The sequence below is a fragment of the Oryctolagus cuniculus genome, chromosome 6 (genome assembly GCF_051225735.1).
Source record: "Oryctolagus cuniculus isolate XC-2025 breed Fujian yellow rabbit chromosome 6, ASM5122573v1, whole genome shotgun sequence".
Lineage (NCBI taxonomy): Eukaryota > Metazoa > Chordata > Mammalia > Lagomorpha > Leporidae > Oryctolagus > Oryctolagus cuniculus.
The window spans coordinates 24051619-24079338 of NC_142872.1; the positions used below are offsets into that span (position 1 = coordinate 24051619).

The 27720-nt window shown below is 61.5% G+C and overlaps 1 protein-coding gene across 8 annotated transcripts in view; it reads left to right on the plus strand.

The window, feature by feature from the left end:
• Positions 1–27720, plus strand: part of JADE2 (jade family PHD finger 2) — a 129618-nt gene that overhangs the window by 93090 nt on the left and 8808 nt on the right. For 7 of the 8 annotated variants that reach the window (XM_051844221.3, XM_051844228.3, XM_051844227.3 and 4 more), the window contains 7 exons: positions 1633–1727; positions 13779–13936; positions 17231–17391; positions 17931–18142; positions 21403–21570; positions 22881–22997; positions 24030–24494. In XM_051844221.3, coding sequence (XP_051700181.1) covers positions 1633–1727; positions 13779–13936; positions 17231–17391; positions 17931–18142; positions 21403–21570; positions 22881–22997; positions 24030–24494 — 1376 coding nt within the window. The remainder of the gene's footprint in view (positions 1–1632; positions 1728–13778; positions 13937–17230; positions 17392–17930; positions 18143–21402; positions 21571–22880; positions 22998–24029; positions 24495–27720) is intronic. The other variant, XM_089335868.1, reaches the window with a different exon arrangement.

Consider the following 27720-nt stretch of genomic DNA (forward strand, 5'->3'; position numbering starts at 1 on the left):
TGCGAGCCGGCACCGAGCACTTGCCAGTCGAGGGAGGAGAGAAGTCTGAGCTTTAAGGACTTGGCGGGAGAGGCAGCCTTGTGCCTGGGAGGCGGGTGTCTGCCCTGGGAGCTGGAGGGGGTGTGGTCAGGGGAAAGGTGGGGTTCAGGGAGCTAGCTCTGGAATCTGGAGACCAGAAAGGAGGTTTGTTCAGGGCCGGAGCTCACCTCTGGGATGAGGTCATAAGGCTCTTCTCGGATGCCCCAGGAAGCCAGGCCTGCCTGTGCCTGTCGGAGTAAGGAGTTCACGGGCTGCGGGTAGAACGGACAGGCTGGCAGGAAGCTCCCTCCTAGCAGAGGTTGCCCTGTGGCCGCCCAGGCTAAGGAAGAGCCTGCACCACTAGACCTGTGTGTTCACACGCATGGTGGACAAGAGGGGACCAGGGGTCTGTGAGGCCCCACCTGGCTTCCAGAGCTCCCCAGCCCTCCAGAAGCCCCAGGATTAACGCCCTAGGGCGGCTGCTCAGGTCTGCCCCTCCCTCCGCTCCATTGCCTTGGCTCAGTGTGGCTCCGTGGCTCCCCTGTCCAGCCTGCCCCACCTCAGCAGCCTGCCTTCTGTGTCTGCCGCACATGGCCTGTGGCCTGGCTCAGGGGAGCCCAGCACCACGCTCTCTGCTTCTAACTGTAGGGCAGGCAAAGGAGCGCTCCGAGAAGGCTGGGCGCCTGCAGGGGTGGGTGTCTGGGCTGGGTGCCCCCGTGGCTGCTGCTCCTTTGACGCATGGGGGTGCCGGCCGCAGCCCTGGAGACCAGTCAGGGCCTCAGCTCATGTTGACCGAGCTAGCACCTCGTGCCAGGGACTGTAGGCTGGTGTCACTGAGTCCATACAGCAGCCCTGGGAGCAAACCGAGGCTGTGTGAGACCCTTGTCACTTGCCAGGGGTGATGAGCTCGGGGGTGGCTGGGTCAGGGTCAGGCCTCTGGGTCCACCTCGGAGCTGCCCCCTTGCCATGCCTTGTGCTGCCGTCACTCAGCCCCTACCCAGCGTCCCTGAGTGTCCTGTCAGTACCTAACCCGGGGCAGGCTGCCGAGTAGGCAGGGAAGGCTTGGCCAGTTGCCCTCGACCTGGCCATCCGAAGAGCACCAGGAACTTGTCTGGGGTCACACAGTGGGTCAGCCCCGAGCCTGGTGTCACGCAGGGGGTCATTGCTGAGTGTGGGGTCATGCAGAGGTCAGCTCTGAGCCTGGGGTCATGCAGAGGGTCATTGCTGAGTGTGGGGTCACACAGTGGGTCAGCCCTGAGCCTGGGGTCATGCAGGGGGTCATTGCTGAGCCTGGGGTCACTCAGAGGTCAGCCCTGAACCTGGGGTCATACAGTGTGTCAGCCTTAAGCCTGGGGTCATGCAGTGGGTCAGCCCTGAGCCTGGGGTCACGCAGAGGTCAGCCCTGAGCCTGAGGTCACACAGGAGGTCAGCATCCAGTCTGGGGCTAGCTGCCTTTGTAACCTGGTTGTTGAGTGGAGACTTCTGTCAGCATTCACTGGTGCGGGGACAGTCCACCAGGTGTTCACCCAGGGCCCCTCCACTGCTTGTCCTCGGGGGCCGGTGTGTGGTGGTCCCGGCCCTCCACGACCCCTAAAGGGTTCTTCCTTCCCGCAGGTCACGTGACATCCACGTCGGCATCAAGATGCTCCAAACTGCCCAGCAGCACCAAGGCGGGCTGGCCCCGGCAGAACGAGAAGAAGCCCTCCGAGGTGGGTCTCGCCAGGCTTCCCGGGGGGAGCCAAAGCCAGGGCAGGGCAGGGGGCGTGTGGAAAGCCCAGGGGGAGTGAGGAGGTGCGGGCAGGAGCGGCTGGGCCTGCACAAAGCCCACGCCCGGGGTGAGCAGGGCGGGGAGGGCTGCTGGACCTGGGCCATGAGGGGTTTGCTGCCCAGATGTGGATCTGGGAGGGGCAGGCCTCCGGGCCTTGTCACCAGGGCAGAGAGTTGATGTCTCAGCAGAAGGTCCTGCGGCTGCATGAGCAGAGGGGATCTCGTGTCCTCCCGCTGGGGCATATGACTGTGGCACAGAGCCAGCTGGTGGCAGTGGGCGTTTTGGGGCCCAGGCCAAGGGTGTAGGATTGGCTGGGTGGCATCCTCGAGCCTCCTGATGGGCCTGTTTCATATGTGTGTCTGTCACTGAAGCCTCCCTCACTTTGACCTGGGGCAGGTGGAGGTGTTGGTGGCCTCTGGAGCTCTGGAGGAGGTCCCTGGGTGCAGGTCTGTGAGCAGACACCAGGACTTTGAAAAGTCACCCCCTTGGGCCTCTTGCTCCCTCCAGGGTCTTCACTGCTGATGCCACTGGGTGTTCATGGCACTGGGATCAGACAGGGATGCCAGAGCTCTGAGACTGGCCGTGTTCTGCAGGCCGGTGCTGGGACTGGACACTATTTTTTTTTTTTTTTTTTTTTTGTAAGAATCTATTTATTTGTTTTGAGAGAGTGCCAGAGGGACCGAAGAGGTCTCCCTTCTGGTTCACTCTCCAAAGGCCCAGCAATAACCAGGGCTGGGCCAGGCTGAAGCCTGGAGCCAGGACCTCACATCTGGGTCTTCCATGTGGGTGCAGGGCCCCAGTACTTCCAGCTGCACCAGCAGGAAGCTGGATTGGAAGCAGAGCAGCTGGTGTCACAGACGAGGCTTCCCAGGGGTGACTTAACCCGCAACACCTGCCCCTGGACAGTATTTTTTTTTTTTTTTTTAAGATTTGTTGATTTGAAAGAGTTACACAGAGAGGGGGGAGGCAGAGAGAGAGAGAGAGAGAGGTCCTCCATCTGCTGGTTCACTCCCCAGATAACCACAGCAGCCGGAGCTGCGCTAATCTGAAGCCAGGAGCCTCCTCTGGGTCTCCCACGCAGGTGCAGGGGCCCAAGGACTTGGGCCATCCTCCACTGCTTTCCCAGGCCCCTGGACACTACTTTTTAATTGTTACAGCTGGATTCTCATTCCTCCTATGGTCTTGTGGCAGCCAGTGGCAAGAAGCTTGGTTCTGGGGCAGAGCCTTAGGCATGGGGTGGAGGAGGGTGTCTTTGTTCCTCACTGACCCTCTCCTCTCTGTCCCTCACCAGCGGGGGGTCATCCTGGCCTCACCACAGGAGTCTTCCTTTCTTTAGTCCCTTGGATTTGTTTGTGTGCAAGGGAGTGTGTGGGGGGGCTGCATTTGAAAAAGGACCCCACCTTCCCTTAGAACTCTCCTTGGATGGTGGGGGCAGGGTCCTGCCTTGGGGGCGGGCTGGAGACCCCAGAAGTGGAGAATGCAGTTAAGGGGGTTGGGGGAAGGCTCTCCTGTTGTCCTGGGGGTGTCCTGCCTGGCAGGTGGCCAGGATGTGCGGCAGTGCAGGACACCCCCCCCCCCCCCCGCCTTGTCCTGAAATCACACAGGGGGCTCTCCGGTTGCTATGGCTGACTTGGTGAAAACAGTGTTGCTGTGCCGTCTTGGCACATTCCGGACACAGGAGCCTGCTTTCGGTGGCCACTCAGGTGGGGGTGGGGCAGGGAAGTTCTGGGGTGAGCTCCAGCCAGTCTCCTTGCCCTGCTCTGCACCCTCCAGGCTGCCTCCCTCCTGCTACACCCCCATTCGATCTCTTGCCTGGGGAGGAAACAGGTGTTGTAGGCAGAGGCTGAGAAGAAAGCGATTTGCATGGGGTAGAAAATTCCCCTGCCTCTTGGGTTTTCCAGCCCAGAGCTTTGTGCCTAAAAATAGAGTCAGCTTCGGTAGGGCCCTGCTGGGGACTGGCTAAGGAGGCCCCAGGTCCAAGCCTGGGAGCTCTGCGGGCGGCCCGGGGTCTGCCTGGGAGACACCCCCACCCCCACCCCCAGAGTCCTGGGCTTCCGCAGGCGGGGACAGAGGTTTCCTCCCACAGCGGGCTGGGGGGCGGGGCCAGACTTCCCTCGGCCCCCAGGTGAGAAGGTGAGAAACCATCGAGGGAGCTTCTAAAGGATCTGGCTCCTGAGGGCGGAGCTGAGAGTGGTGAAACATTCACACTCCTCACTCAGCCTTCCCTGTGAATGGCTTGGAAGAAGGGGCTTTGAGTCTGCTGGGCCTGGGAGCCCAGGCTTTGGACCCCGTGGTGAGAGTTGTTCTTGGAGCCCCTCCGGCCTGGGTGGCTGTCAGGTGGTCACAGCCCTGCCCTCAGCCAGCCTGGGTGGCTGTCAGGTGGTCACAGCCCTGCCCTCAGCCGGCTGCAAGTCCCCAGTGGAGAGGATTCCGGAGCGGTGCTCCTGAGCCCCCTCCCTGCGGCTGCAGGGCCACGGATGGACCGGGCTTCCCTCCTGTCTCTCAGAGGGGTTGCTGATGGGCGAGGGCATCTGGGAACCCGGGGTGCTTGGCCTGGCACTGGCAGTGGGCACAGGTGAGCCCCGCACTGGGTTGCATTTGGGCAAGGCAGGTAGGGGCTGTCCTTAGAGAAGTGTCCTGGGCTGACTGCTTGACCAGTCAGGACCCTGGACAGGGCCGAAGCCTGGCGGCCTGGCTTCCTTTCTGACCCAGCAGTGGCCCCTCCTTCAGCGGGAGCGAAACCGGAGGCCTAGGAGGCCCGCAGGGCGAGGTCAGGATTTTAGGTGAAAACACACTTGGCGTGGAGTCTGGCCCAGGTCCCACGGGCAGGGGAAGGAAAGGTGAGGCTGACCCCGAAGCCTCAGGCCACTGCCACTGCCCTTCTCTGCTTTGCCCTCTGCCCGTCCTGGAGTCCCAGCAAAGCAAACTCAGTCTCTAGGCCCTTCCTCCTGAGGGGGAGGAAGGGCCTCTCCTGGCCTGGAAGCTGGTTTTCTTGTGTAAATGCCACTGGGGCCTCCCTGGGGTTTCTGGCCTGGCTGGTCTCCTCTTATGGCACAGCCAGAGTTAAGCTTAACCCTTTGTGGGGCACAACAGTCTTCTAGAACCTGAGAAAGGAAAGGCAGCCCCCCAGGAGAGATTTTTCTTTCTTTAAAATACCAACCCCAGCCCTGTGCCCTACCCCACCCCAGGTATGCTGATGGAAATTTCTAGGACTTCCTGCTTGGGTTGCTCCCCGGCAGGGGGTGGGGAAGCTGCACTAGGTGGAAGAGGGGGAGGCCCCAGCCCTTACCCTTTCCTTCCGGCAGGCCCTGGGGACTGACAGCTGGGGCAGAGACCTGGAGGCCAGCCCTGCGGTTTGGAGGCTGGCTGCTGATAGGGGCAGAGCAGCTGGGGGCAGGCTGAGCAATGGGGCTTTCCTTAGGCAGGCTGTCTCCAGGAGGAGAGTTGAGTCTTCCAGAAGTCGGCCTGCGGGCAGAGGTGGGGAACCAGGCCGAAAATTGGGGAGCAGCTTTGGGGAGCAGCTGGTAGGCCTAGCCCAGCACTGGAGCATGGAGAGCACAGGTGCTGTCCCCCGGGAGCCGGTCCTCTGCCTGCCAGCAGGATGCAGGTGCCATCCAGAAAGTGTCCGTTGTGGGAGGTGCAGCCAGCTTTGCCCAGAGGCCAGGCTTCGCCCCTGGGGAGCTCTGCCATGCTGGGCCGCTGGGCCAGCAACCGCCGATGCTGCCCTGAGCCCTACCAGGGTGTGTCCGTCCTGGAGACTGCCTTTCCTAAGAGCCTTGCAGGTGGGGGGTGGGGTGAAGCTGCTGGTCCTAGAACAGGTGGGTGGGAGCTGGAATCCAGCTGTCAGCTCCTGGTGACAATTTAGGACATCCCAGGGCCTGGGAGGAAGAGGTGGATGGCCTACATCTGCTACTAGTCAGAAAGTGTCCCCCCACAAGGTCTTAGATAAGGAGCCCATGCCCCCCTGTCCCCAAGAGAAGGCAGGATGTGAAGATGCAATGTGTACGTGCCCCACACGTTGACACATGGGTCCTTCTGCCCTGGGCCAGGGGTGCTGCTGCAGTGGCCAGAGTGCGCCCACAGGATCCGTGAGATACCCCGTGTGGCTGGGGTCCGAAATGGCACATTCTGTATTCAGACCATGATGGCAAGTGTGGTAAAATGAACAGCACCCAAGGACTTGGGAGATAAAGCAGGGGAAGCTGAAGAAATGGGTCTGCGCCCCCCCATCTTGAGCAGTGTTTGCAGCCCGCAGACACCTGCCCGCCCCCCCCCCCCCGTGCTGCTGGGCCCGCGGGGGTGGGGGGCGCCTGGCTGGGCCAGGTGCCTGCCCTCTGCCTTCCCCCGGGAGGGGGAGCCGATTGAGAATCCACTCCTAGCTAGGAAACCCTAGGAAACCGCTGCTCCCGCCAGCTGGAAAGACCTCCTGGCCTCTGGGACTTGTCTTGCAGAAGAAATGTGTGTAATAAATTCTCTTTAAGAGCAGGAAGTGCCGTTATCCTCACGAAAGTAAGAGAAAGAGATGCCTGCTGAGTGGTGTTTTTTGTTGTGTCTGGTGGTAGGTTGACTCTGCCGAGGGCGCCGTCCGGAGCCTGCCCCTGGGTTTGATGCCTGATTTTCACTGTGTTTGCTCTCAGGTCCCAGCTCAGGAAGGGTTTTCTATAGAAGGGATCCCTGAGTCTGTGCAGGCAGTGATCCAAGAACTGGGCGGTTAGCCTTGGGTGGGGGGAGGGCGTTGGGATGCTCCTGGCTCGGTCTGGGAGCCCGAGTTCCTGGCTCCAGCTTTATGCTAATGTGCCCCCTAGGAGGCAGGCTGCTGGCTGTTGTAATTGGATTCTGACCACCCACCTGGGAGACCTGGAGGGCGTTCCCTTCCAGCGTCAGCTCAGCCCAGCCATGGCCACCGCAGGCGTCCTGCAAGTGAACCCCACGTGGGAGCCCTCGGCGTCACCTTCTCAATTGCGCTCTCATTCCTCTCATGTAAATACGTAGATAAGCAAGAATCAAGTTTAATAAAGGACAGACACTCCAGAACTTAAACCAATGACAGCCTCTCTGAGTCTCAGTCTCCACAGCTGTGAAATGGGGCTGTGGTTAGACTGTGGTGTAAAGCACTTAGTAGAGGCCTTGGCATGCCTTAAGGGGCAACTGATTTTTCACTGTCAGCTATGATTGATTTCTTTATTTTCTTAAAAAAAAAAAAAGTGTATTTATTTGACAGAGTGGCAGAGAAAGGGAGAGACCGAGGGCAGTGGGGGTGGGGCGGGGAAGGAAGGGATGGATCTTCTATTCACTGGTTCACTCCCCAAATGGCCACAGCAGCCAGGGCTGGGCCAGGCCAGAGCCAAGAGTGCGGAACTCCATCCAGGTCCCACGTGGTCGTGGTACGGGGGCCCAAGTACTTGAGCCGCTTTCCCAGGCGCATTATTAGGAAGCTGGATCAGAAGCTCAGTAGCTGGGACTTGTGCCCTGGCTCCGATACAGGATGCTGGTGATACGGAAAGTGGTAGCTTAACCTACTTGCAAGGACACGACCTCTACCTGTTATTTATTTTTTTTTTTTTAAGATTTATTTATTTGTTTGAAAGAGTTACACAGAGAGAGGAGAGACAGAGAGAGAGAGAGAGAGAGAGGTCTTCCATCCGTTGGTTCACTCCAATTGGCTACAACGGCCAGAGCTACACCGATCCAAAGCCAGGAGCCAGGAGCTTCCTCTGGGTCTCCCAGGCAGGTGCAGGGGCCCAAGGACTTGGGCCATCTTCTACTGCTTTCCCAGGCCATAGCAGACAGCTGGATGGGAAGTAGAGCAGCTGGGTCTTGAACTGGTGCCCATATGGGATGCCAGCACTTCAGGCCAGGGTGTTAACCTGCTGCGCCACAGTACCGGCCCCTACCTGTTATTTCTAACAAGATGGTTTTAAAGAAAATAGTTGTGATTAAAAAGGAGATTATCAGGGCCGGCGCTGTGGTGTAGTGGGTAAAGCCACCACCTGCAGTGCCAGGATCCCACTGGTTGGTTCGAATCCCGGCTGCTCCACTTCTGATCCAGCTCTCTGCTATGGCCTAGGGAATCAGTAGAAGATGGCCCAAGTCCTCGGGCCCCTGCACCCATGTGGGAGATCAGAAAGAAGCTACTAGCTCCTGGCTTCAGATCGACGCAGCTCCGGCCATTGCAGCCTTTTGGGGGATGAACCAGCGGATGGAAGACCTTTCTGTCTCTCTCTGCCTCTCCTTTTCTCTCTGTGTAACTCTGACTTTCAAATAAATAAATGTTTAAAAAGGAGATTATCTTGGTCAGGACAGACTCTAGAATGGGCAAGGCAGCTTAGCTCTACCTTGGGACTCTTATGTGGACAGAGGTCCAGGACAGGTGGACTGGGACCCGTGACCGAGTCCTCCTTCCCCCCCACCTCCTGGGAGAGTCCTGTGGGCTGGCTTCCTGGCTGGACTCTCCCTGTGCTCACACCAGTCCTCGGATTCATTCGCTCATTCCACAAGGGCTTCGTGGGCACCTGCTGTGTGCCAGACACTGCCACAGGTGGGCACAGTCAGAACAGGGAGAAGCAGGACGTGAGCCGTTTCTGTCCCACAGCAGCTCGATTGTTAGCGGAGATGGAACCGCCTCTCGGCCCTTTGGCTAGGGTCAAGCGTGGAGGGGTTGGACATTCAACAAGGATGGACACAAATCAGGGATTTTGAAATTCTGCGAAGTGCTGGAGTCCTTCCTGTGACTGGCTGAACTTCCTCCTGGTGCCTGCTGGTCTCTATAGCCCAGGACACCTGGGGAGAAAGGGAAGCAGAGACTAGGTGGGGTGGGGGGGGGGAGGAGCGGGCATTGACATAATGTCCACCACTCTCCTGGTTCTGTACTGGAACCCTCGGGGTGCCTGCTGGCCCGGCACCCGTGGGAGTCACCTGCTGTCTGCCTGTGTTTGCTTTGGGAGGTCAGTCCGACTGACTTTCCTGCAGAGCCTGTTTGTGTCCTTCCTGGGGACACAGGCATGGCGGAGGAAGCCAGCCTCCAGCCTCCAGCCTCGGGAAGAGGGCCGGGAGGGGCAGGCCAGCGTCCCCACAGCCGCCAGAGCAGGGGCTGCGGCCCTGCCACCCCTGGCACTCAGAGGCCTTTAACCCGGCTCGGCCGCCTTGGTTGGAGCCACAGCGAGAGCCTCCCAAGCAACGCAGACGGGGTTGCCAGGCACTGGACCTTTGAAGACACTTGTTGGTTTTCTGCCAAAAGAGAGAAAAGGAGTAAACATTGACGTTCTAGGAAAAGCGCTTGTTTTCCAGCCACCAGCCTCCTGCCACCCCGTCATCAGTACTTTATTCTTGTAGTTTTCATAAATCATTCAAAGGAGTTTGAAAAGAGTCATTAAACCTTTTTCCAATCCCAACCCCAAGCAATTGAGAACAACAAGGTGTTCAGGTTACACTTGGCTGCCAGTTTGTGGATGGGTTTATATAAATGTCCAGAGCGCTGGAAGGAAACGGTGTGCCCAGCTGCCTGGCTGTAGCCTGGGTCAGCAGCCGAGGAAGGTGGCGGCTGACCCTGAAGGATCTGGAGTTACTCAGCGTCCGAGGTCCAGCATACACCAGGCCCTGCGTGCTCAGCTGCCTCCTGCCCTGTGCCCAGCCAGACCCCACTGAGCTCACCTTTTGGTGGGGAAGGCGTCCAAGAAACCAGGAGATCCTGACCCAGGGGCTGGAGGAATTCGGACAAAACCCAGAACTCTGCAGTGTTGGGGACGGCGTCCCCTGGCAGATGGGGCTGGACTGAGACCTGATGGGGGATGCTTGCTGGCATCACCTGGGCAAGGGGTGGAGGGTGTCCCAGGCAGGGCCCTCGCGTGAGAAGGGGAAGCCCTGCTTGGGGGGTTGCAGGGCGGCTTGCAGAGGTCACTGTCACATTTGCATATTCTCTTGGAGAAGCCACGTGATTGGCTGGGAAGTTAACTCCAGGGCACTGGGCGGGCCCCTGGGAAGAGGGCCGGGAGGCTGTGGGAGAGTGCTCAACTCGGCCCTTGTGCTGGCCTGGGTTCCTCTCCCAGTGTGTGGCTCTCGGGCTAACCTGGGCCAGGCGTTTGGCTTGGTGCTTTATGCCCGTATCCCACGGTCAGAGTGCCAGCTGCACTCCACTTCCAGCATCCTGCTGTGGTGCATGCTGGGAGGTAGCAGGTGATGGCTCATGGAGTTGGGTCCTTGCTACCCATATGTGAGACTGTCTGTCTCGAAAAAAATTCTTAACAAATAACCCGAGTCCTCCACTGTAAAATAGGAGTAGTAGTAATCCTGATATCCCAGAGATGGTATAGGGACTAATAATACATTGCTTTTTTAAAGCATTTATTTGTTTATTTGAAAGGCAGAATGAACACAGAGAGGGAGAGACGGAAAGACAGATCTTCCATCCTCTGGTTCATGCCTTATGGCTGTAACAGCCAGGGCTGGGCCGGAGGGAAGCCAGGAGGCAGGCGCTCTGTGCTGGTCTCCCACGTGGCTGCAGAGACGCAAGCGCTTTGGCCATCCTCCGCTGCTTTCCCAGGCACATTAGCAAGGAGCTGCATCAGAGGCGGAGCAGCCAGGACTCCAGTAGGGGATGCTGGTGTCACAGGCGGTGCTGGCCGTCCCAGGGACTGCTTCCAGGGGTCCCCGGCGCACAGCAGCTCTGAGCGCTGGCGCTAACATGATGACAGCAGTGCCCTGGCTGAGTATCCCTGACTCTGCCTGCTAGGGCTGTCAGCGTCCAGCCTGTCGCGTGCTCTGAGAGCCAGGGCACGCCGGGAACCCCTTCAGATCCTCACCCTGGTCTCCCCGACTCCCTCACTGCAGAGTTAGAGGACTCAGGTGAAGCCAGCTCCTGAGTTCTCAGTCCCCAGCCTGGGCCCAGGTCAGCACCACCTCCCTGCGGAGGTGGCCCGGGGCTCTGATCTCTTTGACTCCAACATGGCCTGAGCGCTCAGCTCCAGAAAAGACGCCCTGGCTCAGGTGCCCTGGTTGGGGACTCCAGCCTCGGTGTGTGTGGCGTGTGCGTGTCTCACGCTGCTCTCGAAGGTGCAAAAAGCCCTGATGAGGAGCCAGCCAGGGGCTGAGACACAACTCGGGATTCCCCAGGGAGGCCCTCGTGGGCAGTGCCAGGCACGGAGAACCTCAGCACAGCAGCAGGACGTGTGCAGGAGCGAGGCCCATGTGCAGTAATCAGAGTGCCTGGAAGGACGCGGAGGAGGCGGGGACAGGGCGGAGGAGGTGGGGACAGGATAGCAAGCGCTCAGTCAGTGACCAGGAAGGACAATGAGTTCCGCACAGGATGAGGGAACGGCAGGGGCTTCTCCCCCACCTTTGCTTCTTGGGAGGAGACTTACAGGGGGGCTTGGGGATTGACTTCTGGAGCTGGAATACTGGCTGCTCCTGGTGGACCGGTCCCCTGTGGCACCAGAGCTGTCGTGCTGGGGATGTCACACCACCAGGCTTGCTTGGGTCTGGAAGAATCAGGCTGTCTTCAGTCACTGGGGTTGGCTCACCCCTACCAGGGCCTGTGCTGGGACCCCTGGGGAAATAACCCAGGCCCAGCCCTGCTGGGCGTGTGGGGAGGCCTGGACCAGCCGGAGGGTACCACGGAAGCCCCCAGCGCCTGCGTGTTCTCTGTCTTAGCTGTCTGACTGCTTGCTAATCAGCTATGCAAATTATGAGGGCTGTGAAATCTTAGCCACATTCCAGTCTTCTGTTTAATTAGCATTTAATCGTAATCTGATTTTAATTTTTTCACACTGGTACCCTAATTAAATGTTAGGGTGTTAGTCTTAACAATTAAGTTATATTGGCAAATAGAGTCTTCAGGAAACTTGACCTTTTTCAAGCCAGCGCCCTCTCGAGCTGGATGCACATGTTAATTAAGTTCTGCAGGATGCGGTTCCCAGGCCGGCGGTGCACCCCTTCCCATGCTTTCCTCGTGGATACAGCCTCCGTTGCCTCGAGGCACACAGAGGCAGTGAGGGGGGCCCAGGAGAGGCGGCTGCTGACTCAGTTCATCACAAGCCTCTGGAAGCCCCCGGAAGCTGACGGCTGACCGGACGCAGCAGTGGATGCTGACTTCTCCTGGGAACAGTGTTTTGTTTTTTTTTCCTTTAAATTTTTGTTTATTTGAAAGGCAGAGACCGAGAGAGTGAGCAAGACAGATCTCCTGCCTGCTGGTTCACTCTCCAAATGCCAGGGCTGGGCCAGGGCAGGCTAGAGCCAGGAGCCAGGAACTCAATCTCCTACTTGTGTGCTAGAAACCCAATTATTATTATTATTATTATTACTATTATTCTTTTAACTTGAAAGGCAGAGTTATAGAGGCAGAAGCAGAATGAGAGAGAGAGAGAGAGGTCTTCCATCTATCTGCTGGTTCACTCCCCAAATGGCCACAACGGCTGGAGCTGAGCCAATCCAAATCCAGGAGCCTGCAGCTCCTTCCGGGTCTCCTATGCCAGGGCGGGGGCCCAAGGTCTTGGACCATCTTCTACTGCTTTCCCAGACCATAGCAGAGAGCTAAATTGGAAGTGGAGCCGCCGGGACTGGAACCGGTGACCATATGGGATTCCAGCACTGCAGGCGGCCCCACAACTACTTGTAGAGCCATCACTGCCGCCCTCCAGAGTGAGCTTTAGCAGAAATCTGGAATTGCAAGTGGAGCCGTGACTCAGACTGAGGCATTCCAGTGTGAGATGTGGTGCCCCACGCGGTGTCTTAACTGATGTGCCGAGTTCCACCCCTGCAGGCCTGGGTTTGGAGGTTGGTCTTCAGCCTTGAGGTGGTTTCTCTCCCCCTGTGACATGAATCTTTCTTTAGCTTGTGATCTTCAGGTGCGGAGAACTGGGATTAGATGCCTGAGCACCTCACCTGGTGTGTCCAGGCGCCACTCATCCCACAGCAGCGTTTGTGGGGGCACAGTGAGGTCAGGCAGCTGGGGCTGGGTTTGGAGCTTCTCCTGGGGTGCAGGTGGAGCAACGCTGGGACACTGGAGAGAGCGGTCCTCCCCCCGAGTGAGCAGGTGCTTGGGTGTCAGCTGGAGGTGTGGGGTACCCTCGTGTCACCCCACCACAGCAGGGTGGGAGCGTGGAGCCCCTGCTGGGTCAGGGGACTGCGTCCTTGTCCTCGAGTGAACTCGGTGCAGAGTGACCGCCCCTCGGCTGTTGGCATGAGGTCCTGGCCTCTGTGCTGTTTCACGGTGCCGCTTGTGCCTTGGTGTGCGGATGTATAACATAGTTTTAAATGTCCCATGGAAACTCCCCCAGCAGTCACACATTCGGAGGCATTCGGAAGCCTTTGCGCCCTCTGATTCTGTTTGTTAGTAATTCCTCCATCAGTCCATTTTAATGTGGTCTGTATTTTCTTCCAGTTTCTTTATTTTAAAGATCTATTTATTTAGGGGACAGAGTTAGAGAGAGAGAGATCTTCCACCTGCTGCTTCACTCCCCAAATGGCTGGAACACTCAGGACTGTTCCAGACCAAAGCCTGGAGCCAGGAGCTCCATCCAGGTCTCCCACATGGGTGCAGGGGCCCAAGCTCTTGGGTCATCCTCTGCTTTCCCATTAGCAGGGAGCTGGGTTGGAAGTAGAGCAGCCAGGACTCAAATCGGCGCCCACATGGGATATGGTGTCACAGGCGGCGGCCTGACCCCACTGTGCCACAGTGCCAGCCCCTGCTGTCTGATTTTTGTTGTTGTTTTTGTCCTCTTTCTGCAAGTATTTCTTCTTCTTCCTTAGATCTACTCCCATCCCTCGCTCAGGGTCCTTTAAGAGGTCGGAACGTTGCAAGTGCATTGTGTCTGTGCGCAAAGCACGCGTGGGGTGTGCAGAAGCCAGGTTCTTTCTCAGACTTTCTGCTTTTGTTTTGTCTTGTGATCTGTGGGTGATCAGAAGGGCCCCCCGGCTCCACTGACCGGCCTCTCCTCGGTCCTGCGAGTGGACCGCCAGTGGCCGTCTGAAGTGGCCCTCTCCCCCCTTGCTCCCGCAGGTTTTCCGCACAGACCTGATCACGGCCATGAAGGTCCCAGACTCGTACCAGCTCAGCCCGGATGATTACTACGTCCTGGCGGACCCGTGGCGGCAGGAGTGGGAGAAAGGTGTGCAGGTGCCCGCCGGGGCGGAGGCCATTCCCGAGCCCGTGGTGAGGTGAGCCAGGCGGGCGAGACTCCTTCCTGACGTGTCCCCGGTTCCCGAGGGACTGGCAGTTTGCCTCTGAGCTTGGCCTTGCCCAATCTGGAGCCGCACTGCCTGGGTTCCAGTTGTCTTTCGGTCCAGAAACGACCTGCTCTGGGTCTCAGCTTCCTTCAATGTGAGACGGGGATGCTAAATCGACACCTGCCTCCTGAGGTGACAGGGCAGGGAGTAGGGGAGCGACCAGCCCCCCAGGAGGCCCCTCTGCTGGGCCTGGGGTGCACGTGGGTCCTGCCTGAGCTCCCCAGCCGCCTTCTGCTCCTGTGGGGCCCAGACGGACCCCGGTGTGCTCTCGCAGGACGAGAAAGCCCGTGACCATGACCATGGGCCTTGGCTCCTGCAGCAGTGGAGCCGAGCACTTCCTTCTGCACCCTCAGAAACCCTCCAAGTCACGTTGCAGGGCCGAGGGGCCCTGTGTCCCCCGCCTTCCCCAGCCACCACCCGCCTGACCTGGGCACTTGGGTTACTGGCAGGCCCTCCTGGCCTTGGAAGCCCCGTGGCCTGCCTGGAGCCCATGTGGACTGGGCCGTCCCCTCCCTGTCGCTCCCTGGCAGCTGCACCTGTGTCTGACTCACAGACACCGAAAGCCTGCCTGGTGCCAGCCCCGTGCTGGGCACAGGGTCACAGGCTCAGCATGTCCTCTGGGCACTGGAGGTCAGGGAGGACTCCTCCTCCTCCTCCTCCACCTCCTCCTCCTCCTCCTCCTCCTTCTCTAGTGACTCTGGCTAGGGTCCTCTGCGAAGGTCTGGGCAGACCCACTGGAGGTCTGTGCGGAATTAGGAACCCAGCCCGAGGCGTTTCAGCCTCCTGCCTCTGCAGACCAGAAGACTGTGAGTGAGTCCTGCTCTGTGCAGTGGGCGTGGTGCTGGTGCCTGCCTGACACTGAGCGTGCCGGCCAAGTCCCCGTCACCCCTGCCAGGGCCCAGGGCCGGGGGGAGAGGACAGGGCACCCGCTGGGTGGAGAACAGTGGGTCCTGATGGGGCCTGGCCAAGCAGTCCGTCCTGCGTGAGGTCAGTGTCAGGTGGTTCCGGAAACCCTCGTGGGCCTGTGTGCCTGGCTTCGGCCTGCCCGTATGTAGCAGGGTGCTGTACCTGTGGCCGTCCAGAGGGGAGCACCTGTTCACGCTGCCGTGGTTTCACTCACTGCACCCCCAGCACGTGCCTGGCTAGAGTGCCGCGAGCCTGGCGCCCCTGGCCTGGCGGTGCTCTTAGGAGGGGAGGGCCGAGTAGCATGTCAGGGCGGTGTCTGGGGGATCTCATGTTCCTTCTTGTCCCGCCCCCCTGCCTCCTGGGCAGCAGCCCACGTGCCCATGGTGGCCAGAGGAGCTCCATCCCGAGTCCGTGCTGTGCGGAGCCCACTGTGCTCACTTTCCCCGTGGAGGCTCTTGCTGGCCTCACTGAGCCCGTGTTACTGCCCCCATTTCATCGCTGGGAAATTCGGGGGAATTCCCTGCGTGGCCACCGGGGCTGAGGGGGCTGGGCCAGGAAATCACAGGCTGCAGGAGGCAGCCCTGGGGTGTCCCTGTGAGGCCTGGAGCACCCTGGGGCATTGGCTCTGGGGGCCACCATCCCGGGCCCCTCTGGGGACTGGGACCGCAGAGTCTGAAATCAGAGCAGTGCCGGCCTGTGCTGCCCCTCTGTGTGGCCAGGTCAAAGACTTCTGCTGCTGGGGGTGGGTCCCCCCGCTGTGGCTGAGGGGGAGACCCTGCCAGCGTCAGCTCCACCTGCACCTGCTAGGAGACCTGCTCTCCGAGCCAGCCGGGGCAGGCAGATAAGATGAGATGGGCGATTTCTGCTGAGAGTTTCTTAACCCCTGCTCCCCAGAGAGAGGCCTGGCCAGGTGGCAGCAGACGGGCAAGCAGGTGTAGGGAGTTAGGGCGTGGGCGTACAGAGGGCGGCCCTAAGCCCTGACCAAGCACGTGCCACGGGCACCTGCAGAGCTGCGTCACGTGGAAGATAGGCTGCCCAGCCCCAGCTTGCCAGGGAGAGGCAGAGTTGTGTTGCCCCGTAAGGACTCACGGCGCGTCCCTGGTGCAGGCATGGTGGCCATGTCACTGTCATCACCCATGGCCCCCCGCACGTGGGCCTCTCCTGTGGGAAAAGGGGTGCCGAGCCCTTTCCCTCGCACCCCTGCACTGACCTTGGCCTCGCTCCGGGCCCGGAGGCCTTTCTCTCTCCCAGCTCAGACCTCCCTGTCCCTTCTGGCTGACACCCAGGAGAGACCTGCCCGCAGCGGCCCTGCCTCCCCTCCCCAGTCCGCGCGCTGAGTCACAGCCCCTGGCCGCCCTGCCCCCGGCCCCAGGAGGCCCCTCGGGCCAGTGAGGGGCCTCTCGGGCCTGGCAGGGCTGACCAGATAGAGGGCAGGCTCCCTGGCTATAACCATGGCAACTGGAGGGAGGTGGACGTGCTGGCATGGGAGCCAGGGCCGGCCCACAGCTGAGCTGGGGGGATGCTGTGCCCTGCCAAGGCAAAATGCCCCTGGTGTTCTGTTCCAGGGGCGATACCCTGGGGTCTCACGACACACAGGGGGCCACACACGCAGCGCTGACCGGGGCTGGGCGCTTGTCACGGCCCTGCGTGTCCGTCTGCGTAGCCCTCTCAGCAGCTGTCTGCAGGAGTGCTGGGGCTTTCCCAGAGCCACACACTGCGTGGTGGAGCTGGGCTGTGACGGTGCCGCACCCTGCAGCCAGGGCCTGCGGGGCGGAGCCCTGGCCTGAGGCGGGTGCTGAGCTGCATTGCAATGTGGGGTGGGAGCTGGTCCGTCCTTGAGGCCCAGGCGTTCAGTTCAGCCTCGTCTCGGGTGAGTGGGGGCCCCAGTGACCCCGTACCAAGAGACTCGCTGCTCTTGGCACTCTGAGTGTGGGCCACACTGGCTGCCTGCGTGGTGCCCTGTGTCACCGGGTGGGGCTGCAGGGCTGTCAGGCTGCTGAGAAGGAGGGGCTGTGGCCTGTGTGTGGACATCTGTGGCCCCCTCAGCTGGCCCTGGCCCACTCAACCTTTCGTGGCTGCCTTGGCAGGGTAGCCTGGCAGGGCCTGGTCTTGAGCCATAGGTGTGTTGTGGGCGGGGTGAGCCTGATGTCCATGGAACCGGCACGTGGTAGGGGAGGGAGGGAGGGAAGGAGTAGGCCGCGTTCCACCACGGCCCCCATCTCACACCAGCTGCGCTGCGGGGCCAGTGACCTTGCTGGAGCTCGGTCATCGGACAGGCTGGGGACTCTCCCTGTGTGACCCCCCACCTTGATTTCCTAGGATCCTGCCGCCGCTGGAAGGCCCCCCGACGCAGGCGTCCCCAAGCAGGCCTGCACCTGGGGAGGGCTCCCCGCCCGACTGGCCGGAGGGCAGTCGCTATGACCTGGACGAGACTGACGCTTACTGGCTGGAGCTTATCAACTACGAGCTCAAGGAGATGGGTAGGCGGCCCGGGGTGCCGACGGGGCGTCTGGGCAGGCTGGGGAGGGTGTCCGTGCAACACCAGGCTGTGCCCCTGTCTGGGTCTTGTGCCTCCTGAACTTGCTGCACCCGCTGAGGGTGGGGGCCAGCAGTAGACGTGGCTGGCAGGGGTCGTAGGACTGTGTAGTAGGTGGGAATGTCCTTGAACAGTGAGGGACGCACAGCGTGTGTGGGGGTAACACTGGGCCTGGTGAGTGGCTGGCTGTGGGCCTGCCGGCCAGAGCCTGCTCCACCTGTCCGGGAGGCACCTGCCGTGCCTTACTGAGCACCTGCAGAGGAGCCCGCAGGCACACGGCACACTGCGTCTAGAGCCGCTTCCCACTGTTAGCGTCCACACACGTGGCCGCGTGCTCGCAGGCCCGTGGGGCTGGGGGTCCTGGAGCTAAGGCACGAGGTTGGAGGTACCTTTCTCAGGGCCCTCATGCCTCGGCCCTGAGTTGGCGCAGCCACAGAGCCACCCGCCGTGCAGAGCTCTTGTCACTCGGCCACGTCCCCGCAGAGCGTCCGGAGCTGGACGAGCTGACGCTGGAGCGGGTGCTGGAGGAGCTGGAGACCCTGTGCCACCAGAACATGGCGCGCGCCATCGAGACGCAGGAGGGGCTGGGCATTGAGTACGACGAGGACGTGGTGTGCGACGTGTGCCGCTCCCCCGAGGGCGAGGACGGCAACGAGATGGTCTTCTGCGACAAGTGCAACGTCTGCGTGCACCAGGTGGGCAGCCGCCCAGTGCCAGGCGCCCTGGCTCCGGCCACGGGCCCGTGAAGGGGCGGGGGAGGCAGTGCCCTGGGCTGGAGGTGGGGGAGGCAGTGTCCTGGGCTGGAGGTGGGGAGGCAGTGTCCTGGGCTGGAGGTGGGGAGGCAGTGTCCCTGGGCTGGAGGTGGGGGAGGCAGTGTCCCTGGGCTGGAGGTGGGGGAGGCAGTGTCCTGGGCTGGAGGTGGGGAAGGCAGTGTCCTGGGCTGGAGGTGGGGGAGGCAGTGTCCCTGGGCTGGAGGTGGGGGAGGCAGTGCCCTGGGCTGGAGGTGGGGAGGCAGTGTCCTGGGCTGGAGGTGGGGAAGGCAGTGTCCTGGGCTGGAGGTGGGGAGGCAGTGTCCTGGGCTGGAGGTGGGGAAGGCAGTGTCCCTGGGCTGGAGGTGGGGGAGGCAGTGTCCCTGGGCTGGAGGTGGGGGAGGCAGTGTCCTGGGCTGGAGGTGGGGAGGCAGTGCCCTGGGCTGGAGGTGGGGAGGCAGTGTCCTGGGCTGGAGGTGGGGAGGCAGTGCCCTGGGCTGGAGGTGGGGGAGGCAGTGTCCTGGGCTGGAGGTGGGGAGGCAGTGTCCTGGGCTGGAGGTGGGGAGGCAGTGTCCTGGGCTGGAGGTGGGGAGGCAGTGTCCTGGGCTGGAGGTGGGGAGGCAGTGTCCTGGGCTGGAGGTGGGGGAGGCAGTGTCCTGGGCTGGAGGTGGGGAGGCAGTGTCCTGGGCTGGAGGTGGGGGAGGCAGTGTCCCTGGGCTGGAGGTGGGGGAGGCAGTGTCCTGGGCTGGAGGTGGGGAGGCAGTGTCCTGGGCTGGAGGTGGGGGAGGCAGTGTCCTGGGCTGGAGGTGGGGGAGGCAGTGTCCCTGGGCTGGAGGTGGGGGAGGCAGTGTCCTGGGCTGGAGGTGGGGAGGCAGTGTCCTGGGCTGGAGGTGGGGGAGGCAGTGTCCTGGGCTGGAGGTGGGGAGGCAGTGTCCTGGGCTGGAGGTGGGGAGGCAGTGTCCTGGGCTGGAGGTGGGGAGGCAGTGTCCCTGGGCTGGAGGTGGGGGAGGCAGTGTCCCTGGGCTGGAGGTGGGGGAGGCAGTGTCCCTGGGCTGGAGGTGGGGAGACAGTGTCCTGGGCTGGAGGTGGGGGAGGCAGTGTCCCTGGGCTGGAGGTGGGGGAGGCAGTGTCCCTGGGCTGGAGGTGGGGAGGCAGTGCCCTGGGCTGGAGGTGGGGGAGGCAGTGTCCCTGGGCTGGAGGTGGGGAGGCAGTGTCCCTGGGCTGGAGGTGGGGAGGCAGTGTCCTGGGCTGGAGGTGGGGGAGGCAGTGTCCTGGGCTGGAGGTGGGGAGGCAGTGTCCTGGGCTGGAGGTGGGGAGGCAGTGCCCTGGGCTGGAGGTGGGGAGGCAGTGTCCTGGGCTGGAGGTGGGGGAGGCAGTGTCCTGGGCTGGAGGTGGGGGAGGCAGTGTCCTGGGCTGGAGGTGGGGAGGCAGTGTCCTGGGCTGGAGGTGGGGAGGCAGTGTCCTGGGCTGGAGGTGGGGAGGCAGTGTCCTGGGCTGGAGGTGGGGAGGCAGTGTCCTGGGCTGGAGGTGGGGGAGGCAGTGTCCTGGGCTCCGTCCTGCCGGCCAGACTGGAGCACTTGCCTCCCAGCAGCCTCCCTTGGACCCCCTCTGCTGCACCCTGTCCCCCGACCTTCTCCCTTGCCCTCACTCGTGAACCTACAAACAGGCAGCAGCACAGTGTAGTAGCAGGGAGCAGCCCCTGGAGCCAGGCTGCCTGGCTTCAAGTCCCTGCTCTGCCCTACGTACGCTGTGTGACTTTGGCACAATGCTTAACCTCTCTGGGCCTCTGTTTCTTCAACTGTGTTTTTTTTTTGTTTGTTTGTTTTTGAGTTGTAATGGGGACTGTGAGTTGTTTACTGAATTATTTGTTTACAGTGAAGGCTATAAGTCTGTGTTACCATCACTTTTTAAAAATTTTAAATGATTTAATACTCAAATATTTATAGTAAATAGGTAGAATCATTGCCTTTTATTTATGTATTTTTAAGTTTTATTTTATTTATTTGAAAGGCAGAGTTAAAGAGAGGAAGAAGCATACAGAGAAAGTCTTCCATCTGCTGGTTTACGCTCCAGATGGTTGCAATGGCCAGAGCTGAGCTGATCTAGAGCCAGGAGCCAGGAACTTCTTCCAGGTCTCCCACGTGGGTGCAGGGGCTCAAGGACTTGGGCCAACTTCTGCTGCTTTCCCAGGCCAGAACATTGGAAGTGGAGCAACCGAGTCTTGAACTGGCACCCACAGAGAATGCAGGTGGTGGATTTACCTGCGACACCACAGTGCCGGCCCCGCTTTTTGTTTGTTTGTTTTAATATTTATTTATTTATGTGAAGAACAGATTTATGGAGGGAGAGAGAGAGAGAGAGGTGTTGCATCTGCTGATTCACTCCCCAGATGGCTGCAGCCACAAGAGCAGGGCTAGGCCAAAGTCAAGGCCACTGGAATTCCTCCTGTGCCTGTTACCTGGGTGGCAGGGATCCAAGCACTCGGGCCATCTTCTGCTGCCTTCCCAGGAGCATTGGCAGGGAGCTGGATCAGAAAGGGAGCAGCTGGGACTCCAGCCAGCACCCATATGGGACGCCGGCATCACAGGTTTACCTGCTCCGCCACACCGCTGGCCCCCAGGTGCAGCCCGGCCATGGCGTCTCTCTTGATCTTGGGCCCCAAGTCTTGAGCATCTCGGGGCTGTTTTGGCCCTGACTTTGAGGCTGTCCTTGCTCAGTGCTGCGGGAATAGCCCCCAGGAGCTCAGAGGCAGGGGTGGCTTCACCTGGCTGGCAGGTAGTGGGCTGTGCCCCCCTCACCCATGCCCATCCCTTCTGCCCCGCGGCTCTCAGCCCCATATGTCCCTCCCACACTCCAGCAGGACTGAAGCAGTCCTGGTTACAGATCCCTGCACAAAAAGACGAGGGCCGTGGCCTCGTCCCCAGGAAGCGTGTATGGATTTTGTATGTGACTCTGGGGGTCTCGGGGCCCTCTTGAGGCCCTTCACTGGCTAGGCAGCTTGGCTAATGTGACCTTCTGCCCCACGGAGGGCCCACAGAGGACTGGGACACGAGGACACTGCAGGCGTCCTGTGCAGGTGGAGCCTTGCGCTGGGGCTCCCGGCTGGAGGCTGCACGGCGGTGGAGCTCGGGGCTGGGGCGGGGACCTCTCGTGCTGACTGTGGACCAGGCCCGAGACTCAGGACGTCCCCATCGCTGTCTCCCCAGGCGTGCTACGGGATCCTCAAGGTGCCCACGGGCAGCTGGCTGTGCCGGACCTGCGCCCTGGGTGTCCAGCCAAAGTGCCTGCTCTGCCCCAAGCGAGGAGGAGCCTTGAAGCCCACCAGAAGCGGGACCAAGTGGGTGCACGTCAGCTGTGCCCTGTGGATTCCTGAGGTGGGCAGGCTGGGACTGTGGGGAGGTGTCTGGATCTCAGAGCTGGGCCTGGGCAGGTCTCGGGCACCTGTCCGTGGGGAGCTTTTCCTGTGGACCTGGCCAGAGCTCCGGCGTTTCTGTTGGACGGTGGGGTTGTGGGCTGCTGGGGGAGTCAGCAGGTGGGTCTGCTGCCTGGAAGTCCAGCCCCAGATGTCAGGGAAGCAGGTTGTGGGGTCCGTGCAGACCGAGGCAGTGGTTCCCACCAAAGTCAAGTTCACGTTGCAGGCAGAAGAAGTCACCCAGCCGACCTCAAAGACCAGCAGACCACTGTGGCTGCGGCTGGGGCTGGGACAAAGGGCGGGCCATGTCTGAGTCAAGGTGGGAGAGCCGTGGGCTGACAGAGACCCAGGGGAGCTCCCGGGACCCACCCCTACCCCATCTTCCATAAAAGCCGAAATTTGCAGGCGTCTCAGCCGCAGCCTTTGTGTGCCTTGACCCAGACTGAGGCCCCACAGCAGTGCTGCTGTCCCCGGGGACAGGCCAAGTGGCCCTGTCAGCTCGTGGCCTTCCCCTTCCTGGGCTCGCAGTCTTCTCGCCCCTGTTGGCCCACGTTGCAGGCTTGAGCAGCAGGAAAACAGAGGCTGGGGTGAACTCTGCGTGTACCCTGGGCTGGGCACAGCAGAGGGGAGAATTCACAGGGTCCTCTCTGGGGGTCTTCTTCCCTCTTCCACCGTGGGCAGTGGGGGACAGATGTGCCCTGCCTCAGGGGCCATGCCGTGGGCTGTGCCCAGTCCCCATAGGCGGTGCACAGCGAAGGCACAGCCTCTTGGCCAGATTGGGCCCTAGGACCCCACCCCCCAAGGAGACACTACGTGGAGGCCTTTGCTTTGTGCCCAAAGTACATAAAATAAGCCCAGGTTGAACCAAGAACCTGAAGGCTGGGGTGCAGAGTAGAGGGGGTGCTTGCGCGTACCCATGCGTGTGTACCCTTAACACACATGCACACACATACACTCACACTGAGGCAGCTGTCTCCAGGCCACACACACGGCTGTGCCCTCTCCCACCTGACGTCCTCTCACACGGACGGTTAGTCCCAGCTGAGCGCCCGCTCACACACGCAGCTGTAGGTCAGCCTGGGAGTATTAGGAGGCACACGGATCTTGGAGCCATGCTTGTTTGGAGCAAGGAAAGAGAAGGCATTCGCAGGCTTGGCCACCGCCCCAGCTGCCCACTGCCTGGTTTCAGCAGAGAGCCCTCCCGTGTGGGGGAGCCCGTGCAGGCAGGCTGGGAACGAGGGGCCTTGATGCAGCTCCCTGTGTCCTGCCCAGGTCAGCATCGGCTGCCCCGAGAAGATGGAGCCCATCACCAAGATCTCGCATATCCCAGCCAGCCGCTGGGCTCTGTCCTGCAGCCTCTGCAAGGAGTGCACGGGCACCTGCATCCAGGTACACGGCCCACCTCACCCCGCCCGGGAGCCAGCTGCAGGAGGCGCACCCGTGACGCCCGGGAAGCGGGCGGCTGCCCCCACCCTCCCTGCCCACAGACCACCGCTGGGCCAGAGCCAGGACCCCACCCGGGGCAGGGAGGGGGCCCCGGAAGCCAAGGCTGGCCACTCTGTCGGAGCGCGCAGTGTCCCGGCTTTGGAGCAGGCATGTGTGGGCTTGGTGAGCGCACGCACGCTGCCCGCACGTTAGCTGTCAGGCTTGGCATGTGGCAGGGGCAGGAACCAGGCTTCTCCTGGTTTCATAGTTCATAGAGTCCCGACACGGGCGTGGCTGCGCTGTTCTGTCTGTGCAGTGGTTTCCCAGGCTCTGGGGTGAGTCACAGTTCCCTGGAAAACCTGCCTGACGGATTGCTGGGCCCGCTCCCCAGAGGGTCTGCAGTAGAGCTGAGAATCTGCCCAGGGCACGCTGAGGGTGCAGAGTGGGGCGGGGTCGTCCTTTGTCCCTCTCCTTGCTCCAGGGACAGTTGTCACTGCGCCTTCGCCCATCTGGCAGACCTCGCCGAGGGTCTGTGAGAGCGGTGGCCATGGTCACCAGCAGCTGGCTGTGATAGCGCTGAAGCCGGTGGCCCTCCGAGGCTGGGTGAGGGGGTCCAGCCCCAAGCTGCCTGGGTCTGAGGACAAGCAAGAGGTCCCAGTGGGGCTCCTCCTGCTGCAGGAGAAAGGTCCTCGCCTTAGATTGCACAGGAGGCCGTGACCCCAGTGTCTGCCTCTCGTTGGAATTCCTTCTTCTATGGTTTCTGACACCCAAGTCATTTCGCCCATTTGAAACCGCAGCTTGTCCCCAGTGCTCCCTGCCTGCCAGCTCCCCTGGGTGGCTGGTGCTGCTCCCATCACCTTACCAGTTCCTCTGTCCCCACCTGCACCCGGGTCTCACCAGCATCCTGTGCTCTCGGGGGAGCCTGGGGACAGCCCCGCGTCCTCCTCTCCCACCAGGGCTGCCTTCGCGCCTGACGCTGCCCTTCCTCTCTTCCAGTGTTCCATGCCTTCCTGTGTCACGGCATTCCATGTCACGTGCGCCTTTGACCATGGTCTGGAAATGCGGACTATCTTAGCAGACAATGACGAGGTCAAGTTCAAGTCGTTCTGCCAGGAGCACAGTGATGGCGGCCCGCGGGGCGAGCCCACGGCCGAGCCCGTGGAGGCCAGCCAGGCCGGTGAGGACCTGGAGAAGGTGACGTTGCGGAAGCAGCGGCTGCAGCAGCTGGAGGAAGACTTCTATGAGCTGGTGGAGCCGGCCGAGGTGGCCGAGCGGCTGGACCTGGCGGAAGCCCTGGTGGACTTCATCTACCAGTACTGGAAGCTGAAGAGGAAAGCCAACGCCAACCAGCCCCTGCTGACCCCCAAGACCGACGAGGTGGACAACCTGGCCCAGCAGGAACAGGACGTCCTCTACCGCCGCCTGAAACTCTTCACGCACCTGCGGCAGGACCTGGAGAGGGTGAGTACCCTGCTGCCCGCTCACCCGCCTGTACGCGGGACTCGGAATGGAGCGCCGGCCCGGCAGGCCTGCCCAGGAGCTAGCGTGGCTCCCGGGTCTCGGGCAGTCTAGGCTGACTGATACTTGATGCAGCCGACAAGGTTGTAACTCTTGAGTTTGCATCTGCTGCTTCTCTCTGCGCTCTTGCAGGCCTGGAGAAGGTTGGGCACCCTGCCAAGGCCAGGAGGCTGGGACCGGGACCCAGGCTTTTTTTTTTTTTTTTTTTTTTTTTTTTTTTTTTTTTTTTTTTGACAGGCAGAGTGGACAGTGAGAGAGAGAGACAGAGAGAGAAAGGTCTTCCTTTTGCCGTTGGTTCACCCTCCAATGGCCGCCGCTGCAGCCGGCGCACCGCGCTGATCCTGGCAGGAGCCAGGAGCCAGGTGCTTTTTCCTGGTCTCCCATGGGGTGCAGGGCCCAAGCACCTGGGCCATCCTCCACTGCACTCCCTGGCCATAGCAGAGAGCTGGCCTGGAAGAGGGGCAACCGGGACAGAATCCGGCGCCCCAACCGGGACTAGAACCCGGTGTGCCGGCGCCGCAAGGTGGAGGATTAGCCTATTGAGCCACGGCGCCGGCTATGGACCCAGGCTTTTGACACCTGGTCTGGCCCTGCTTGGTCCTAACACTTGAGCTTGTGTTGAGAGTCCAGTGCGAAGGCACTGGGGCTCCGCTCCACGGTGCTGAGAACCTGGGCCGGGGAGAGGCAGCATGGTTGAACCAGCCTGGCAGGCAGGTGCGGGCCAGGGTGGGTGGCCAGGTGTGGCTCCCCAGGGCTGCCTGACAGAGGCATGAGTGTGGGCTCCAGAACTGTGCGGCCTGGCATGGCAGGAGCCAGCACGGTGCACCCAGGTGCGCCTGGAAGCAGCAGAATGTCCTGAGCAGGGGCCGACGCCCCGCAGCGGGGACTTCCAGACCCTGCTCCTGGAGGTGGGAGCGGAATGGACGGTGTGCCTCAAGCTCCTGGCCGTGTGCTGGAGACAGGACAGAAGGGGCCTTGGTGCATGGTGCTTCTTTGGGGGCTGAGAGGACGTGGGATCCTGGATCTGTGGCACAGCACCCTGAACCCCAGGGATGTCTGCTCTCTTCCTCTGCTGCATCGAGTTCCAGGGCTCCAGAGCCGCGGGATCGCACCAGGTGTCATCACAGGTGCAGGCACGTTCGCTCTCCCTGCTCTCAGGCCCTGGTGGAGAGGCCTTGAGGGAGTTTTCTATGACCAGGGGCAGTTGCTTTTCTTACGTAGGCCTCAGCAGGCAGGTCTATAAAATGGGTAGAACATTGGGCAAGTGTTGTTCTGCATGGGGTAATAACCCAGCGTCTCCACACTCTTTCACCCCAGGCATCTGCCCTGGGGCCTGGGATGGAATCCATTTCATGCCACCAGGTCAGAGGGGAGAGGTGAAGGTGGGAGAGGCTGATGTCCCTAGCCACTGCTGCCACCTGGGCAGCGCAGTGCTGTGACACGAGGCAGGTGCGTGGGCGCCCTTCTCAGACCAAAGCTGAGTCCCAGCTCCAAGGATCCATGGTGCAAACCACTGATTGTCTTTTAAAAAAAAAAAGATTTGTTCCATTTATTTGAAAGCCAAAGTGACAGAAAGAGGGAGAGTCAGAAAGAGGTCCCTCTCCAGACGGCCACAGTGACTGGGCCAGGCCAAAGCCAAGAGCCTGGAACTCCATCCTGGTCTCCCACGCAGGTGGCATCTTCCGCTGCTTTCCCGGGTGCATTAGCAGGGAGCTGGATTGGAAGTGCTGCAGTTGGCAGCTCAACCCGCCACGTCACAGTGCTGGCCCCCGACTGCGTTCCTGCTGTCTCCCACCAGACCGGCCCTGGCCCTGGCCCCGCAGGCAGGGCTGTGGGGGGTGGTCAGAGTCGTCATCCTGGACAAAGGGCCTGGAGGGAGGACTTCCCCACACTGTCCTGGAGTTGAGGAAACAGCTCACTGGGCTGACGTGACAGGAAGCGTCACAGGAACTTGTTTCCTGGGGTTTGAGCTGGGATTTGGATTTGAACCTGGGCGGGGGGAGGGGCTGGGGTCAGGAAGAGAGATGTTGGCTCATTCTCCAGGCTGCAGAAGCCCCCTTGGCAGCCGCCCGGCCCTAGGTCGCTGGCACAGGTGGGGCTGGTGCGGGCCCCGGGTCCCCCAGCAACCAGAGCTGCTGCACAGACTCCTCTGGAGGGGCACAGAGCCCTCCACCTCCAGGGGGCTGGGCACCCCCCTCTCACGCATGTGCCAGGAAGCCAGTGCCGCTGCCCGGGCTTGGGAGGGGCCTGGCGGGGCCGGCAGCAGCAGTGATGAGCAGGCTCCGGTGCCGTGTCCCCGTGCCGCTGACTTGCGTGAACGGACAATGCTGGGGAGGCTTTCCACACAGCCCCGCGGTGGGGGGTGGCCGGGCCCTGCCCGTGGCCCGCAGCCAGCAGCCCGGAGGATCCAGCCTGGGACTGGGCGCTGAGCCAGCGTGGGCCTGGCTCCAGCTGGGAGGCAGGGAAGGGCTTGCAGTCCCGACCTCGGGTGGGCTGGGTCCGTGTCCACTGCCAGCATGGCCTGCTATGTGCCTTCTTTGTTTCGCCTTCCATTTCTCTGAGCCTCAGGTTCTGCATCTGGAAAGCGGGACAGAGCCGGCACCGTGCCCTGCACTAGGCCCTGGGGGTGGGCCCTGCTGTGCCCCCCCCCCCCAGGAGTTTGCCTCTTGGAAGAAGGGAGGCCCGGCCTTGTCCCGCACAGGTGGGCTCCACGCCGCCCCGGCTGGGAGGCCCAGTGCTGGGCCCAAGAGTCAGGCACCTCCCTGACGGATTTTCCCACGGCCGTGGGGTTTCCGCTATGAGGAGGAGGGGGCAGGACTGCTCCCCGTGTGCAATCCCATTTTCTGGTCAGCCTAGAGGACGGGCTTTTCCTAAAAATCCAGCTGTAGGCCTCAGCCCTGCCCGGCGGCCCGGAGGCATGGCCACTGCAGCCTCCCGGAGTGATTCACAGCTGACAAAAAACTTGCAGCACTGACAGCCCGACGAGCGCCGCTGCGTCCCCTAGCAACCACGCAGGCACGCGGGCTGTGCAGGGAGCTGCTGCCCGCTGCTCCACATCTCACCACGAGCCGAGCCAAGGGCCTGAGCTGGCCCGAGGAGGCGCCCAGAGAGTGCGGGCAGCTCTCAGACGCCGCTGGAGACAGCCGGGGACTCCCCAAGGCCACGCTGC